We start from the raw sequence: 19,687 nt of genomic DNA, 5'->3' as shown, positions 1-19,687 counted from the left end.
AAAGTTTCACGTCATCGGCAAGAAGTAATAGGTCTGATGTTACCTGTTGAGGAAGATCACTTATGTAGATCAAGAAGAGAAGAGGTTCTAGTACTGAGCCCTGGGGGACCCCACTAGGACATTCCATAGCCTGAGATAAAGTGAAATTAACCCTGACCTTAAAATGTCGATTTTTCAGGTATGAAGTTAGCCAATCGATTAGAGCAATCGACGAAAATCAGCATTAACATCGGTATCAGATTCGGACGATCTGATTACCAAGACTAGGTAGCGTTCAGTCTTTTTGCGCTACAGTTGAAGGTCGCTCAAAAGACTACCTACTATCTAATGGGCCAATCAGACCACAGGCCGTTATAGTTTAGACGCGCTACCTATAAGGGGTCGGAAACAAGAGGTTTGTGTGGATAAACACGGCAGGATCAAACTACATCTAAAGTTCCGAAAAAAATTCTTCAAAAATAATCATGAGGTTTGACAAACTTTTTTCATAGTTTCTGTTCAACACTAAATACAACTCTTTACAGATGGAAAGCTATGCTGCAAAACAATCTTATCCTTCTGTCCACTTTCATAGGAATTGCAGTAGGGATCATTCTGGGTGTTATGCTAAATTTCTTTACTGTCCCAGAACATGTTTTATTGTGGATAGGTAGTTATATGTAAACTGTTAATAAATAATAGGTCTACCTGGGGAACTTTTTATCAGATCATTAAATTTTGCTGTTATCCCTCTGATAACCACGAATATAATGTCAAGTAATCTCCGTGTTCTGTAGAATTCCTGAACATCTAATATGTGTAGTGTCGTCTAAGCTGAAGCCTTCAGTGCAAGGGAAAATGGCGTTACTTGCTCTAGGATATTGTGTTTCGATGAATATTTGTGGGGCTTTTCTTGGTCTCGGTATTACCGCACTTATCGACCCAGGTCCATGAAATTTTTTCCCTAATCGTTTATTTTAGGTGGTAGATTCACTACAAGTGTTGAAAAGTCGAGTGGATTGTCAAAAGTCTCCAGGAAAGTCGAAATCTCGGACGTATTTCTAGACTTCTTCAGGTCAGTTTAAGCATTGCATTTAAACTCCATGTAATTGGTTTCGTGTGGGAAACCCCTTAAATCCACGGTACTAAGCTATCTGTAGACGCACATGCTTTGTGGGCAAACACTGACAGCTTATTTCATTGGTAACTGTATAATTCTGGGAAACTTACTACTGTACATTGACTTCTTATCAACTACTCTACTCATGAGCTAGAAGTGATCTTTAAAAAAGGTACTTCATAGTTTCTGAATGAATTTTTAATCTCCTGCGTTTATTCATTCAATATACATTGTAACTCTCTTCCCTTATAAGAATTTTTCAAATATCCTTGTCGTTATAACGTTCCAAACTTTATTATGTGGTTTTCTTAACATATCGCCTATTATTTCGTCAATTAATATTGTTTGAATGTAATGTAATATACACCATGTCATCATTTCAAGTGTACTTGACTTGGTGACTGCAACCCCGAATTCTCATGTGAAAAGCACAATTTCGTTACTCTTAATGATTTCAGTTTCTCGAAGTGTTTTGAAATTGTTCAGGCCCGTGACTGTGTTGTCACCAGTTTCTCTCCCCCTCTCTGGCTATCTTACTACTTACATCCCATACATTTTATATCGAATAAGACATGTATTTACTGTTTTTTTTATACAACTTATAGTGATGACTTTCTGTATTAATAAATAATAGGATTATGGCTATTTTATTCCAAAGTTACCTGTCATTTTAGTGTTTTTTTACTTCGGCTATTTAACTTAGCCTTATACCCATAATATCAGAGAGTCCTCATACTGCTTAACCTGTTTGGCTATGTTCCAAGTCTGAATATTTTATAACAAACAACCTGTCAGATTTCATCTACTACAGACATCATTTTGCGTTTTGTATTTTCATTTATAATCTTTATGAAATCAGTTATAATAGCTGTTGATTGTCTTATTTTTTGTGTCAACGTATCTATAAATCCACGGAGTAGAGTATGTAATGTCAACTGGTATTTCTTTTTAGGTACAGAAATAAATTTGTTTCAATCTATGCTTCGCTCCATCAGAATGTAAAATAACTTGTAAAGATTAATTTACAACGACATTTCGTTTCATCCTGTATAATAGGGACTGTGTGAATGACACGTATTTCGTGAATAGCTTCAGTTCATGTGTACTGATGGGGTACAAAACTTGTAGGTACAGAAAATTTAATAGCTTGCTCAAAGTATGAAGTTGATAATGTATATGTAGGTCCATTAATGAACAGGAAGATAAGCAACTATACCTAAAAATTGACGAAGTACTAACCCGAATCTTATGTTTAGAGGAGCAACTTTATCAGGGTTTGAGATACTACTAATCAGCGATTTGCAGAAACAATCAAGTTCCTCTAAACCGTTTGTTTACTGAAATGATGATGAAAACATTAAGGAGATCATTTTACTTATTTGGAATAGGTTCGTAATGGTTACATAGAAGTTAGACTTGGTTGGAGTTTTGTAAGTTATCACATAACTTTCCTTCTTTCACAGGAACGTTTATATGCATTTTCATGGTTGTTTCATGAATTATAGTTTGCATACGCACAAATTATAGTTTTAATTATCAGTGAACATTTATTACAACCTATGGATTTTAACAATTCTTAAAAATAAATTCATTTTTATTCTGATTGCATTTTCAGTGTAAACTATATGATCTGCACTTAAATAAAAACAAATTTTTTCACTTAAATGTTTTTAGAAATATGATTCCTGATAACATTATTAGGATGTTTTTGTTTTCGGTAAGTTTTCAGTAGGCAATTACTAATGATAATGTCATTATTTAAATATTTGTAAACGAAATTGTGCGATATTTTCCTTTCAAAGTCTTTCGAAATCCATGTAACTCCTTTGTAGCTTATGTGTATAATTTAAGGGTTATTTATCCCATTCGAATGGATAATGAAATTAAAATTCTAATGCTCAATCAAAAGTTTCCATGATTAATAAAGTAATATTTAGACGGTAATTTCACCATGTATTTGCGCGGACGACTACCGTAGTTAAAATCGTAAGATAATGGTAGTATTATAACCAACAGTTTCTATTTTACCTCCATAGTACTCATTTAACTTATGGTAGCATTTTATTTTCATTTCTATTATCGAATGTTACAAACGTACGTACGGCAATTTTAGACGTTGCAATTTGATTAGCATTAACTTACAACTACTGTGAACATTTTATAATTAGCTGTCACATTGGTGACCATAATGAATCAGCAGCTTAATGGGCCACATGCGTTATGAGTTCAACTTCCACCCACCATTCGAAGTATATTTAATTTGGAAAATTCAGACATTGTCGAGATATTAGTTCCGTCAACCCACATGATAGTATAAAAAGTGAGAATTAAAAATCCCTACAAATAATCAACTTGAATTTATTGTGTATAAGATATCTACCCGTTCAAAACGTATTCTACGTTGTGTTTAAGTAGTCAGTCTACACAAAACTGAGAAGTTATTATAATTTAATAAGCCTCATTGTAAAGATTTTTGTTATCATCAACAATGCAGACAATTATTTTCTATATTCTTTTGTAATTAACTACCGTGATGTGTATTATTGCTATTCAAAATATGATACTACTTGAATATTTGCCTCATCATGTATACGGTGTCTAGTCTAAGTATTCAAAATAATACTTGATACCAGATATTAATGAATATATATATATATATATATATATATATATACCAGTCGAGTTTCACATTGAGTAGTGAAGGCGAAATTAAAATACTAGTATATGTACGAAGAATATTCTTTACAATAAATTCTATTCATGTTCCACAATGTAACAATTTAAATTAAAATTCCGTTGATATTTTGGTCTGGTTTCTCAATTTTCCCTTTATCTTTGGATCCGTTAGGATTCTCGATTGACTAGTTCAGATAGACATAATTACAGTAAAGGTCCTTCTACAAACCTTTGTTTATAATTTCTGTCGATTAGATAAATTTACTTTGAGAAGTTGTAACTGTTATTTTTACAATATTTTGGTTGTGATTCAAGCAACTAGGCATTAGAATTTCAACCACTAGATTATAGATTCAAATATATATCCACGTTCTTTTACTGTCATGCAACTAATATCCTCACCCCTAACATAACATGTGTTACTTAAAATCTGCTGTATTATATTATTTGGATACTAAATAAATTGTTTTTAAAATCTACTTTTCATCATTCACTCAGTTTTATTTGACTGTTATTATCATTCTTTGCTTTCATTTATGTTAAAGATAGTTACAACATACGAGCCAGTTGAATCTCTTCCTAACTCAAATGGTAATTCATCTTCAACTATAACATACAAACGGGTAATTGAGCATGCGGCACAAACAAATATCCTAGGTGAGATATATTTTCTCTGTATGTCTTTAGTAAGATGCTAGTATTTTGTCGATCTTTCACTACTTGGATGAACAACGTTTAAAAAAGTACTTAACACCGGTTATTATTTCTGATTTAGTTTTTTAGTAAATTTCTTTAGCGTGTTTTTACTTGAAGGTGTTCATATACGGATGATCTTGTTTCGGTGAACGAATTATACCAATTATGAAACTTCGTTTTTGTTCTATATTTAAAATTTCCCTGAACCTTTTAATGAATTTATAGTTGTAAACTCATCTTATTCGTATATATCCCACATCATCTTTGTTTTTCATTCATTTTTGTATTGGTTGTTGGTATATCCATCAGGCGAGTACCAAGTGGAACAAGAGGTGCGTCATGGATTCTACTGCTGGCTTCAGACTTGGTCGTGGCTGTATCGACTACATATTCACCATTCGTCAGATCTTAGAACGCGGGCATGCTTATCGGCACTTGACAATGACAGTTTTTCTTGACTTAAAAGCAGCATTTGACTCCGTAGACCGCGAGATTCTGTGGCAGTGTCTGTCATTGTAAACCTTGTAAAGGCATTTTACTCAAACACTACTAGTTGAGTCAGAGCTTATGACGAACTGTCATCTGATTTTGCAACCTCAAGCGGTGTCTGTCAAGGCTGTCCACTTTCTCCATTTTTGTTTAACTTCATCATAGACCTACTGATGGAAATAACATTCTCGTCTACTGAATTCTCGGGTATTGATCTTCTTCCAGGAGGTCCACTTATCGACTTAGAATACGCAGATGACAGTCCTGTTTGGTGAAGACGCTGATAAAATGCAGAGTCTTTTGGTAGCACTAAGCAACAAAGCCAGAATGTTTGGAATGCGCTTCTCTCCCTATAAATGCTAGTTGTTGCTTCAGGACTGGTCTGCGTCAACACCTGAACTAAGGATAGGGAGTGAAGTAGTCGAACGCGTTGACAACTTCACTTATCTTGGAAGACTGATCAACCCTAGTGGGTTGGTGTTTGACAAAATCTCAGCACGGATTCGAAAAGCTCGATTGGCTTTTACCAACTTACGTCACCTATGGGGAAGGCGAGATATCCGTTTATCAATTGAGGGACGAATATACTGCGCAGCAGTTCGTTCTGTTTTAATTTACGGCTGAGAAACGTGGCCATTAATTGTAAAAGATACTCGTAAGCTACTAGTATTTGACCACAGATGCCTTAGAAATATTGCTCACATCTGCTGGGATCACCGGGTAAGTAATAGTGAGATTAGACGCAGTGTATTAGGGAATGATGGTAAATCAGTTTATGAGGTTGTGAATCTTCATCGACTGAGATGGTTAGGACACGTGTTACGTATGCCTGAACACCGATTAACACGACGCGCAATGCTGATTAGTGTTGGGGATGGTACCAGTCCTTGAAGTCACTAACTTCTGGTCTGATCCATATCGGTAGATGTAGACTACTTGGTTGGGGTCCGCACGACTGTCGTAACGAGTGGTTGGAGACTCTTGGTGACATAGTTCATAATCAATCACAATGGCATAGGTGTATACACTCTTTGTCTTTCCTTAAACAGTAAGATTAGAACTACTTTATACTTTTATTTCTACGAACCAATTCTTTCTTCCTGTATCATATGCAATTTTTCTTATATATATTACTACAATTCGAATAAGTACTTCTATAAATTTGGTGTTCACCTTGTTGTGCTAATGAGTTGTGGCAACTTGAACCAATGCATATATATACCTGGTCCTACGTTGTAGCTGACTAACTGACTGGAATGCGACCAAAGAAGAGCCACTCATGAATTACGCATACCATTTAAGTACTAGTGTGGTGTATGCTACTTATGTCTGTCGACGTTAGTAGTATGTTACACGAGTCGGAAGTGGGAAACCTGGCATCAGAAGTCTAAGAAGATCAAGCTAAAGATAATAGAAATAGAAACAGAAAGGAATTGTGAACTGGAAGAAGTATACAGAATGTGAAGGACAAATGACGGAAATCTCCAATAAAATATTCAGTGTATGATTCTCATATTTTAATAAGATATTCTGTAATTTTGTATTAATTAAAACTTGGTTGTCCTCACGTGAGTGTCCGTCCACAACACTCGAAGCAAATTCAATAAAACGTTATAGAAACGTAGTAAAACAGAAAATCCCTTACTCATTAAGGCATTGTTTCAAGTGAATAACAATGTTGAACAACCTCACATAATTCATGCATTTACAACACATTGGTTACTTGACTGTATCTACTCTTTTATTTTTTTCTTGTTGTTATTAGTAATGCTATAAAGTCTTTCTGTTTTTATTCAAATTTTTTTCCTTATAGGATTGTTTACTACTAGCCTTGTTATTGGTTTAGTTGCTGGGTCTCGAAGAGAAAAACTGCGTCCACCAATTGCATTATTTGAGTGCATTTCCGAAGTAATGACTATTATCATTGAGTTTATTATCAAGTGAGAATTTTACTCTTGATCCCATATATTTGACTTTTTAACAAAACATTTTTCAGTTTTTACTGAAGAAATTCATAGTTTTAGTCGAAATTTGAAATCATTTGTAAAATGATTCGCAAACAGAATACTGGATTTACTGTCGTCAATTTTTTTCCAAATCTCATGAAACTGCCCATATATAACCTGTCCGTAAACTATCCATGTAGTTTTTTATATTAGCAACAATATGTAAGTAATTATCCATTGTTAAGTTGTCAGCTAATTCATGTTTTCCTCTCAGGATTCAGGTTAGATAGCTCTCGAAAATCGATTTGAAAAAATGTATTCTGCATGTCATGGTAACAATTCCCATTAGCGTGAATTAGCTGGTTGATATACATTGATCTTACATACAACAATAGCTTATCCTTAACACATCTTCAATTTAAATGTCAGTTAATGAAAATAATGCTAAGTGTAGTACAAAAAAATCTAAATATGTACACAGTCAATTAGTCAAAGCTCCACTGGAATATAATGTTTGGAATTAGTATTATTCTACTTAGTTAACAAAAGTACATTGCCAATCACTTGATGGAGCAATGACTAAACATTTGAAACACTATTTGTAACCACTGAATTGTATAGTTGCAAGCCAGTCCTGCTGTTCAAGGAGTCAAGTAGTACCGCTAGATGCTTCACAAAATCTATTTAAATCCGAAATCAAGTGCGAGAAATTCTACTGAATCCCAATCGATGTATTCAATTGTTAGTTAAGATTTGTTTTCTTTAAGAATTTTTAATATCTTTTTGAAGTTAAAACTGTTACTTAACACTTTATTTAGATTGCTCCCAATCGCCATGATTAGTTTAATCGCATATGCAATTGCACGAATGGAAAGAATCGGAGATAATTTTATCGCTTTAATTCTGTTCGTTGCATCGTCAATTACATTTCTTTCAATCATTGTACTTGTGATCATGCCAGTATTTTTCTTCATAGCAGTAAGACGAAATTTATTTCGCTTCTATTACTATTTATCTGAGCCTATATTGACTGCTTTCAGTTCTACCAGTTCGTAAGTTTGTTGTTTGACTTTTTATTCTGATCAGTTATTTTCTTTAGATCTGTTGGAATTTATTATATTTTTATAGGACAAAGGAGTTAAAGTTACAAGCAGTCTCTTCAGATTCTCGACTAGTTACTCTATGAAACTCAACTATTTACTAGGTATTAACTTCACATCTTATTAATTCGTCTGGTGGAATATCTTGTATAGTTGCATAGAAGCTTGTATATAAACTTAACATGTGTAATTTTCAATCATTAACATGTAACTTTCATTATAAGACTAGTTTATGGTATATTCTTAGGATTTCACCTGAAAAGCTAAACATTAAGAATGTTTTAGGTCGCGTCATACATGAGACGGATTCCTATAATACCAGGTAATCAACGTGGATTTATACTCGACCTGTTCGTTTATAATCCTCCGGAGTGATCTTAACGTTTTCTACCTCTCCTAGACAGGATGTGTGCATACACACCAACCTAGTTAAATTCTTGGAATTCCAATTTCGCTCTCTCACTTTTGTTAAATCATCCCAGCTACAGAAATTAAGCGAAGAAGACCTCTAAAACGAGCTATAAATACATGTTCAACTGAATAACAACAAATTTTTGAAATATTTGTTGCTTGCAAGATTAAGGGAGTTATACAATAATCCCACTGTGATTGATTTTAAGACATATCACTCACTTTGCAACCATGAATTTTATTTGTTTCTTGGAAATTGATTTGATATCTGACAATTATACTCAATAAATCAGCTGTTAAACCTTTAAGCTAGTACAATAGTTTGATAAAAATACACTAAATCCCTCATCCAACTCTTTACCCTAGCTGTTTCAGCGCTTTTGAAAGTAAAGTATGTCTCATTTGCCGAAGTCGATAAAAATACACAAACTTTGTCTTTCATTATCCAACTCCATAAGTTCCATTTCCCGTCTTTTCCTTTACTTTCTCACTACTGTTAGTATCGTTATTTTCAGTCCGTTGATTTCTTTTTTATCGATTTACTCTTACTCCATTTATGGAAATCGTGACTACTAGCCCTTAAACACTCATACTATATACTATACTTTTTATTTATCTATCTTATCATTTCAGGCTTAACTACATCGTTCATTCACTGGTTTTTTCATATGGCTGATTTTTATCTGTGTTTAAAATCCCAAACCACATTGTCTTTTAATTGCATACTAAAGCGGAACATATTGTTATCCAAGTGCCTGATGTATTCGACTAGGAGTATAAGTAACGTACTGTGGCGAATGTAGAATGAGTATTTTTTACTTGTATTTCATCAGTTACTAATCTATCATACTGTTATTATTCCTCAGTAAAGTGAATTGACAGGTTCACCCAGACACCTTGCTTCTGGTCATTAGAATAGACATTAATGCACAACTTCATAAAATGGCATACATGAAGTATTTTTGTCTTAAGTTGCCAAATAATAGTCTCTCAGTATATTTAAGCGATAGAAGTACCGTGTTACGAAACGTCGTCATAATGACAAAGAGACAGGTATGAGTGATCACGGACATCTTAAATAGTTTCTACCTAAGTCTACTTAAACATTCATTTAAATGACATGATTAAATTTCCAGTATAGGGCTTTTGGTGATTATTAAGTTTTTGATTGATATCATGAACCGATTGGTGTTAGGCCACCGTTAGAAACCTGGAAGCACTGGATGGCCGGCTTAGTGGTCCAGTAGGTTAAGCGTTCGCGCGCGAGACTGAAGGCCCTGAGTTTGAATCCCGCTGGCGGGATCGTGGGTGCGCACTGCTGAGGAGTCCCAAAATAGAACGAAACGGCCGTCTAGTGCTTCCAAGTTTCCAACTGTGGTCTAACACTAATCAGTTCATGATCTCGATCAAAAACTTAATAATTAAATTTATCAACATCTGAATGTATCCTCTACACTCAACTTGCCAGATCGTGCTTTAGCGTTCGGTCTTTGTCAGGTTTGCATTTAGCCTGAAGGTACCTTTTGTGCTGGGGGATTGTGAGAAGCAGTATGTGATAGAACCTGTAAGAGAATAAAATAAATGAAAAAATGAGCCAACAATTCAGTGGGTTTAGAGAATGCACTTAAATTTAATAATGAAATTGATCGATAATAATCAGAATTAACACAAATATGAAATTAAAACAATCTGACAATCAAACCTAGAAGTCGGTAGCCTACAGTTTCCAATGCATTACAGTACAACACATCAATGTAACCGCTTCTAATAAATTTAAATAATGTTTTTTTCCGCTAAAAAATATCTTCCAGTTTAATTGCTCTTCCACAACTTTTTCAAGTTTGTGATCTTTATGGAATTGAGTCAGATTTAGTACGAACTGTAGCACCATTTCTCACAAGCTTCAATGCAAATGGATCTGCTGCATTTATTGCATCTGCTGTTTGTTTTGTTGCCCAATTAACTAAACAACGTTTAAATGCTGGTCAGTTTATTGCAATTGGGTAAGTTTAAATATTTTTTCTTTTATTGTTGTTAAAATTACTTTCATTATAAAAAACAAACGAACAAACACATACATAAATATGATAGCTGCACACAAACAGTCATCGTTAAAGTTACATTTTAATAAAACAATGATTTATTTCGTTTGTTGTACTTCCAAAATTCCTTGAATGTAACTTCAGTATAAAGATTGAGAAGCAGCTCTCGACTTTATGTCTCATGTTTCTTCGTTTTTTTTTAGTCCAAGATTGCATATATAAAATATGTAGTAATAAATGTTTTGATTTTAAAATAATTATGGTCATTTCAAATCTCTACACTGTCAATTACGTTTCGGTAATATCAATGCACATCTATTATTAATTACCTACTAACTGAATGGTTGAATCACTGTTAAATTACATGAAGTAACACATTCTTTCGATGTTAAAACACAAAGAAAAGTACTAAATAAAGGATAAAAACTAGAAAAAATGTACATCAGGAAACAGTGGATGAATGAAAGAGGTTTCTATAATCCGTAAGCACAAGTTGTGAAACTTGTATTTGTATATTGTAGAATTAGTTTCATAGCTTAGCTGTATCGTGACTTCTTCCACTATCCCGCTCTCTTTCTCTCTCTGTAGGCAATATGGAAAGAGTCGAGATATATATCAACTCTATTGACTCAATACATGTTTCAGTTTTACCAGTTAATACACACCTACAAAAAATTTAGTCTCCTTATTCAAACCCCATTTACTTACTGTGTATACTAACTGTCACACAAAAGTATTTGTAACCTTTCGATGGCACAAAACTCTAATGACCATCTTTCAAGGTTCACCACCATGTTTCATACTCGATCTTCATATCCGAATAAATATCTTGGAAATAACACAACTAATGTAAGTTATAAAGTGTCAATTGATATTTTACCATGATTACCGAGATTCACCTGATACTTAGCTCAACATAGCTCCTTTACTATTTGATAAAGTCAAACACACCTTCTTCCTAGTTTTTTCTAGACGTAGGTAGAAACCTGCTTTGCAGTATAATGAGTTATCTAATAGTGTGAAATTTATGTCAAATATCCTCAGTTTTTCATCTAAATTGTTCATATACCTTCCAATTTTCTCACTTTACCTAGCAGGACGATGACGAATTTGTTTCTTTGAAAGAGTACTGAAACTCTAAACAAATTGTTGATTTTTCGAAATTTAGCAACTTTGCTAATTGTTATCATGACTTCCCTTTTTTCTCTTTTCACATGAACTGTCACAGCTCACTATTTCTGTTTATCTAATTCGATCATGCCTGGGTTTTAGAGTTGAAATTAAACAACTCAATATATGTAGCAGTGTGTAGATTCACCATACTACCAAACAACTAAGTTCATTCAACTAAAACTGGTTATTTTCTACCACTATATATTGAGCATAACTTTCTAAACGAAAAATTAAAAAGTCATCGCACAGCTAAATAATTTGTTTCTTAGGTCATTTATTTCTTCATTGTTTTGGAAAAGTACATCACTTCCCCGTGTTAACCAAAACTTCAGTATACTGTATTATTTCATATCTTGATAACATTCACTGGAATTTTTTCGATAACTTCAAACTCTATCGTATAAAAATGTGATGCAAGACATTAAGCTTTATCTCTCCTCAATTACTTTCACTAATATAATATAAAATATTTTCATAATAAATCAATTGCGTATGACAAATGGCATAAGTCTGATATTGAGGACGCAACTATTTGTCCTTGAATCCCTTGTACTTAAATTATCGAAATACCTACTTTTGTATACGCAATTTTCTATCCAAGCGAAATAAAAAGGTTTTCTGACCATCTGTTCTGTTTTTTTTTATATTCACTTATTGGGCTTGTACGCAATTATTAGTTGGCTACCGTTATATTTGTCAGATGAGCTTTAATGATTTTATTCAGTATTTTCGCCATCACAATACAATTATTTACAACTGAGTGGTGCTTTTCTCGCCCTACTTAATCGCTGTCTTATTTACAAGATCCAATTTCTGTTATTCACTTCAACTCACCTAAGAATTTTAGCGAGTTTATGTCTCAACTTTCTAGTCACAACAAAGCAATCAGTCAGTTAGCCATAAACGATGAACGTACTATATGTATGCCCAGTTGGCACATCACATCAGTATAGCATAATAAAACCATCAAAACGTATTCCAAAACTATAGAATTAGTAGTAATAGTAGCAGTAGCACCAGTGATGATAAAAAAAGACGTCATAGAGAAGAAAGAATGAGGTCAAGTAATAAAATGTATAAAACGATTTTGATCTAAGGGAAGTTAGTGAGTGAATGGATCTGAATTTTCGAGATTTCTTCGGACAATCAAACCACTAGGACTAGTAAAGCTTCCAAAATAAGTGAAGTGGTGGATGCGTCCAACAATTTTACTCGCAACCATTAGTTTAGGGGTTGACACTAACAAATTTTTTACAGTTATGAGAGAAACGCATAGTAAACACTCTTGGATTGTTGCTCAGTGCAATTAAAAGACAGAAATTGTCAGTTTTCAATCAACTAAACTGTCATCTTTATCTTCTAAATCCATAAGTGAACTTCCTGGTAGATCACTCCCTAAAACTGTGAGAGAAAAAATCTTTATCTGTGAAACTCTTCTTATGACAAAGTTGGGTAAAAGTGTGAGAAACTATGATAAACACCACTTGAGATTGACAATTCCAATGACAATTTGACATAAGCTCTAACGTGACCAAATAGTGTTCGAGTAAAAATGAACCTTCACAAGATATATGTACTCCTTCAGTATATTATTTAATGACAAATAGTAAGAGGTCAGTATGTCTCAAACAAACAATGTCATATTTAATATATGATATTCATAATCATCTCTCTATTTTATTGAAATTTGTCTTGTCGTTCTGGTTTATATTTGTCATATTTAATTGTGTTTTGTTTCGCCTTCCTCTGAATCTAGATTTTTATCTGGTGTCAATGTAATGGCACTGCCTGCAATTCCAAGTGCAAGTATTATAACTGTTATTTTAATAACACGCGCATTTGACATTTCTGAATCTACCTCCGTATCATTACTTTTTGTTACTGAGTTTATTGTGTAAGTATTGGAATTCTGTGTGTTTATGTATTTGTGTTCAATTTCAGTTTTATTTTGCTACATACTACCACCGCTGTCTTCAATGTAGTGGTTAAGGTTCTCAATTTTAGTAGTTATAACTCTTAGTTAATTGATGTTGTAGTGTTCCAGATATATATGACAAATGATCTATAAAGCATTTCTTTATTTCAAATTAATGCGTAATAACCATTTCATATTAATCAGAACTATTAAAATCAACTTTTTGTAAACAAAAAACTAAACATAATCTCCATCAAAAATTGGGGAAAGAAACTTTACTTCGGGTATTGTTGTCATTCCTGAACAAAGAAATGCTTATGAAAATACGTGGAGCTGTGGCTCAATGATCAAGGTGTTCGGTATTCAGCCAATAAGGTGCTTATTTAAACCCCACTTTACCTGCTTCGGTTTAATCAATCGGTTAATACCACCAGCACTCGTGCTTAAAGTGTGGCTTTGAAATTAAGCACATAAAGCAATGAGTATGTAGAAATATACATCATCTTGAACTAAAACTCTTAAATCACTGTAAACGGTCAACTTAAAATAATTTGTCCAATTCATTAAAAGTAAGTTTACTGGACAAAATCTAAGATATCTCTTTTTCGCTTTTTAAATTCTATCACTATCTTATATTTCTGTTTATCTTCATTGCTATAATTACATACACGTAAAAGGACTCGTGTATTTCTTCTTTTTTGCAAGAAATATTATCGTCCACAAACTTTATATTGATTGTTTACAAAATAAAATCTAACAGTTAGACAAATAGAAATAAACACTATGTATGTATGATTATACTCTCTGGTATTGTTACGATCAATATCTTTTTAGTAAGTGAATAAAGAATGTACGAGGATGCCAATGACTTTTGCATTCTATACAATGCGTTTTTTAAATAAAAATTTTACTCTTATTGACGACAGCTCCACCATCATAGCTTGTAATTATAAATAAAGTGTCAAGTGGTTTCTGTTACATAATGATTATAATTGCAATACTTTACTAATGTTATGATTGAAATATTCTTTTGAATGATCAATCACAGACAATATGATTAAAATTACTATATCATTAGTTTGCTTTACTTCAACTCAATTTATAATGTGACACAAATTTATGGTGTGTTATTGTCTTTTACGATTACATTACTAAGATCCTTTCCCACACTAAAATTTTAGACTGATTACTACTCATCTACGAATCCTTACTAATTGATAGACTTCTATTATGACAACGTAGGTAACTGATTGGGATTCTGGTATGAAATGGCCAAACTACAAATGCACTGACGGGATAAATTTTTTAAATGATGACCGAATCGATTTCAGAGTATATAACCACTGACTAACTAATTTATCAGCCAAAAAATGTTATTTATAACGATATTTAGCCAAACTGGTATGATTAAGTTAGAAATGACTAATCAAGGATAAAAATGGAACTTCATGATGTAATTGATAATTTTTTTACTTCTGTCTATCTTACCATGTTGATGCGGCACCTTATATTTTCCTGTTTGCGTTAATGATATAATGCATTGTTGTGTCATTGTTTCTGTTCGATCTTCCAGCATCTTCCAAAATACTTGAACTTTTAAGTATCACTCAATATATAAAATACAGAACGTGATTCAAGCACCCTAATTAATCTTTCTTAAAACTTGTGGTTTTAATAAAAACTACTAACAATCCTAAGACATCAACGATTAGTTGTTGACCGTTTCCTCACTTACTTTATCTCAAATGACATCGTCTCATTTGTATAGAATAACAATCATGATAAATTTAAGCACAACCAGTTTTTTTTTAAATATCAAACGATATTTGGTTATCGTATAACATTGTGCTATATACACTTTTTCATCACAAACTGACCTCATCCGGAAAAAATACTGAAAAAAAGCACAAATTAGGAACAGAATCATTAAAATACAGATGAATGATCAGCGACCAAATAGTTAATAAATAGATGAATTTAAGATACAAAAGAAGAATATGTGGAAAAAGGTGGATACGTATATGTCACTGCTAACAATCTAATTTATCATCATATATAATCGTTAACTGTTGAACTCTAACATATTCACCTAAAACAAACAATTGACAGATATCATAGCTACGATTTGGTCTTGATGAAGCTGCTTAATCTTTTATTCTACCAACTACGTAATTTTATCTGGGATATGGTTTTATTTCGTTGGCTGCTTTATAATAACTTCACATTACGTGTCACAGCACTTCACCGTACATTTCCAAATCTTTTTTCCGACGTTGTAACCGTTCACTGTTAGAAAAATCAGTTCCGTTGCTACTTTTTACACATTCCACTTCTGTTCCAATGAGGCATTAATAATGTAACCTTTAATGCAGTTCATTACCTTTAAATATATATATTATGTATAGTTTTGGACTCTAATCAAATAATTTATTTTAGAACCAATGTATACTAATTTATTTTATAAACAATCACACAGTGATTACAGTTGGTTGATCGTAATTTCAATAGTTGAAATCATGATTCAATTGAAGCTAGACCACCATGAAAAACCTTAAAGCACTGGACGGCCGTTTCGTCCTAGCATGGGACTCCTTCATCATGTGTTCACTAATGACTGACTTCAAGAGGCATTTCCTGGAGTTCTAGTGAGAAGCTGTGACCAGTGGAGTTCAACCAGGCTTGTTGTGAGATATCAGCTCACTGAACACAATGGTGTACGATGGCGCAATTTCATGGATTAGTTGAAGTTAGACATTAATATCGTTGGATGTCGGCTAGATCAGTGGTCTAGTGGTTAAGCGCTCGCGCGCGATACTGATAGGTCCTGGGTTTGAATCTCGTGAGGGGTGGGGTCCCATGCTAGGACGAAACGGCCGTCCAGTGCTTCCTAGGTTTTCTTTGATGGTCTAGCTTCAATTGACTCATGATTTCAACTATTGCGATTACTGAAATCTCCACAAAACCCCTTCTGATAATAATCGTAATTTATTTAGATATTTTCGTATGTTTTTTGTCACTTGCAGCTGTACTGAATACCTAATTAAATCATTTTAAAACGAAATGGCGGCTATTTTCCGTTTATCCTCTTTGAATACTCACCTTTATCTATGTGCGCTTTTTATGCTAGCTCTTTTGTATTAGACCTTTTCAGGGTAAAACACGGTAGACAAAAACTCTGAAAGTCTGCACTTCTCTATACAAATTGAGCTTTTTGCTACTTAGTGTAATACCTTCATCCGACTAAATTATTCAGTAAAAAAGTGTGTTGGTTTATTCTAATCCACCAGTTTTTGTAATTCTCCGATATGTTAATTTAATAACAGCTGATTGATCCATAATTTGAATCTATTTGTTCTCAATTATTTAAATATCTTAACAACATACCTTTTAATTTAAAAAAACAAAGTAAATACCGTGATTTGTTTTTGCATTTAAATGAATAAACCTCCACATGTTTCTAATAAATGAAAGGCAATTTAGTTTTTCCTAAAATTAATTAATAGGTGTTAAATATATTTGTGATAATTAAATTAATAATATGGTTATATTGCTCTGGTAGAATAACCAGTTACCTTCACGTTATTTAATATGCTTTTCAAAATGTAGAACTTTTATTTATTTTCCTATTCGAATAATACCACTCAAGGTGCTACATAAAAAGTTGTATTAAGCGTTTAATTAAGTAGTGTATTTCTATAATATTCATTAGTATTCAAAATGAGGTAGTCAAGATTGTAGTTCAACTAAATCATGTTGCATTTCAATTATCATTTATTCTTAACTGATTACCTCAATAAATTCCTAATTTAGTTTGTTTCAATTTCACACATTTTAATCCCTTGATAAATTTAAATAAACAAGGTTAGTAGATTAACCTAAATTTATTGTATTTCAAGTCTTCTCATCAGCTGCAAACGATCTAAATTTACAATTATTTATTTTACTATAAAAAAAATAGGCTGGTATCCCTTAATCAACAAAATAAAGTTGGGAAAATGTCAGAAACGGGATGAGAACACAAAATATTTAACATTGTGGTTAAGAATGACTAGTATTTATATGTTGATAGCGAAGTCATATAAAGAAGAAAATAATATAATAAATAATAATTGAGCGATGAAATGAGAAGAAAAATAATTCTTTTCGACAAATGGTTTATAATATAACTCAATCACCTAGATGATATAAAATTCAAGTTAACATTGTTAGTGAATATTAGTGGGATCTTTTTTCAAACAGAAATTAAAATAAAAAGATTATATAATCGGCAACATTCAAATTTACTCTAATTCTGCATTCGCTACTTCCTAAACTCCCAATATTCTATTGTACAGTTCAATGTTAAATTCGTTGAAAAGAGATCCCTTTGCTGAACTTCGTGCTTTTAAACAACTTCTGTTGGCTGTTGATAATTGTCTGTCGAACTAATTTAGATATTTTTCTTGGTTCTATAAACCTTTTGCAGTAGTTTTGATACATTTGCTGAATTGTTCATTAAATTGTTTCCTGTCACTTGTGAACAATGTTTTCTTCATATTTTTTTGTTTTAGTGATCGATTACGTACCGTTGTAAATGTTATGAGTCATGGTACTTGTGTTCTATTCATTCATATGAAGTTACACCAGGTGAGTTCTACGTCGAATAATCAAAATCATTTGATTCAAACCACAGAAGTTATCAAGGATTCAGCATCATCCAACAATGTATTATAGCTGCTGTTGAACAATTCATTGATTAAAGGAAAATAGTGTTCGGTTGTTGTTTTTTTCTTGCTTGTGTTTTATTGTTTGTTTTTTCTGTTCACCAAAGTACACCCTTGTATCATTTTTGTTTTACCTATTGGTCTTTTCACTGTGATAACTAATTTGTTTAATTTATGTTGAATAATGCCTACCCTTTGTTATTGATATGATGGAAAGAAAAGTCCATTTTCGATTGATTTACTCATTATGATTTTTGTTCAAAATTACTTCCGTTTTGATTCAGTGTAGTGATTACTCAATGTAGTATTTGTTTCCTTTTCTCGTATGATATTTTATTCTGTATACTATGCGATATTCTTGTATTCCATTGACATGAACTATACTCAGTCTGTGATTTGTTATAACTCCAAGTATTTTTCATATATGTGATTTCATCCTAATTATTAATCAAAATGAGCGTGCAATCAATATATAAATGAGTGTATTTTCTACTAGAATGGTCGTCGTCGTCAGTGTTTTGGGGTTAGTAAATCATCACTTATACTAGTCTTGTGTTCTTACTTTCGCGTCGTGGGAATTGCAGAGGTCTCTCGTTCCGAGTATAAGTGATAAGCGTTTCCTAAATAACAATCAGCGACGACCAGATACAAAAATGTAGCATTAAAAGAGCCAAGACAATAAGCATTTAAACGACAAATTAGAACAGTTATGTTTACCAAAGATGTATTTTTATTCCAAGTTTGTGATATTTTCATCAAAAAGAAAAATTTTTCTAGATCATATTGTACGACGAATAAATTCGAATAAAACTTGATGAGACTTCGACTGGTTTTTACAGGGTACGAACTAACCAGTGGCTTCATTACATAAACTTCTAGCCAGGTTTACTTTTCATTTTATTTACAGACTGTCATAAAGATTGTTAAAAGTTTACTTTTTTGTTCTGTATACTTTTTGTCATATATTTTCTTTAATTTTCAAGAATAAACATACTTAGTTCATTATTCTATTATTTTTGTTTGATAAGTACATGTATTTATCGTCTTCGTATGATCAAGTGGTTTTTGTTGAGTGTAGAACAAATCATTAGAATTCTTAACTTCAATGTAACATTAGTCTTATTCAATAAAATATAAACATTTGTAAGTAGAGTATTATGGATAAGTCTTTCGTTTTATGGTCAGTATAACAATGTAATACTTCTTTCTTTAAATAGTATTCTATTCAAATTAACTAGTTAAATGGGAAGGGTCCAATATATTTATCCACTGTTATATTACTTTACGTTTTTGAAATGCTTCAGCGAGTATTCGTAAAATTCAATAGAACACAATAGGACGAAACGGCCGTTCAGTGCTTTTAACTTTTCCATGGTGGTCTAACTTCAATTGACTCATAATCTCAACTATTGAAATTACTACAATCTCCACAAAACC

The 19,687-nt window shown here is 32.6% G+C and overlaps 1 protein-coding gene across 1 annotated transcript; it reads left to right on the top strand.

The window, feature by feature from the left end:
- The first annotated feature begins 293 nt into the window (after positions 1-293).
- Positions 294-19,621, top strand: MS3_00005205 (uncharacterized protein). The gene is made up of 12 exons (XM_051213231.1): positions 294-469; positions 525-649; positions 682-756; positions 803-925; positions 961-1,054; positions 2,774-2,816; positions 4,321-4,432; positions 6,774-6,900; positions 7,725-7,958; positions 10,229-10,420; positions 13,389-13,526; positions 18,098-19,621. Exons 1-12 carry the CDS (start codon positions 465-467, stop codon positions 18,258-18,260), a joined length of 1,431 nt encoding a protein of 476 aa, XP_051069190.1. The 5' UTR covers positions 294-464; the 3' UTR covers positions 18,261-19,621.
- Positions 19,622-19,687: the final 66 nt, after the last annotated feature.

Source organism: Schistosoma haematobium, chromosome 3 (assembly GCF_000699445.3).
Source record: "Schistosoma haematobium chromosome 3, whole genome shotgun sequence".
Lineage (NCBI taxonomy): Eukaryota > Metazoa > Platyhelminthes > Trematoda > Strigeidida > Schistosomatidae > Schistosoma > Schistosoma haematobium.
This window is presented reverse-complemented; position numbering and strand designations above follow the sequence as displayed.

Bases quoted from the DNA above. Each gene is read 5' to 3' on its own strand.
- MS3_00005205 (XM_051213231.1), top strand. The intron at 4,433-6,773 runs GTGAGATATATT...TTTTCCTTATAG, and splicing joins GGCACAAACAAATATCCTAG to GATTGTTTACTACTAGCCTT. The intron at 10,421-13,388 runs GTAAGTTTAAAT...CTCTGAATCTAG, and splicing joins GGTCAGTTTATTGCAATTGG to ATTTTTATCTGGTGTCAATG.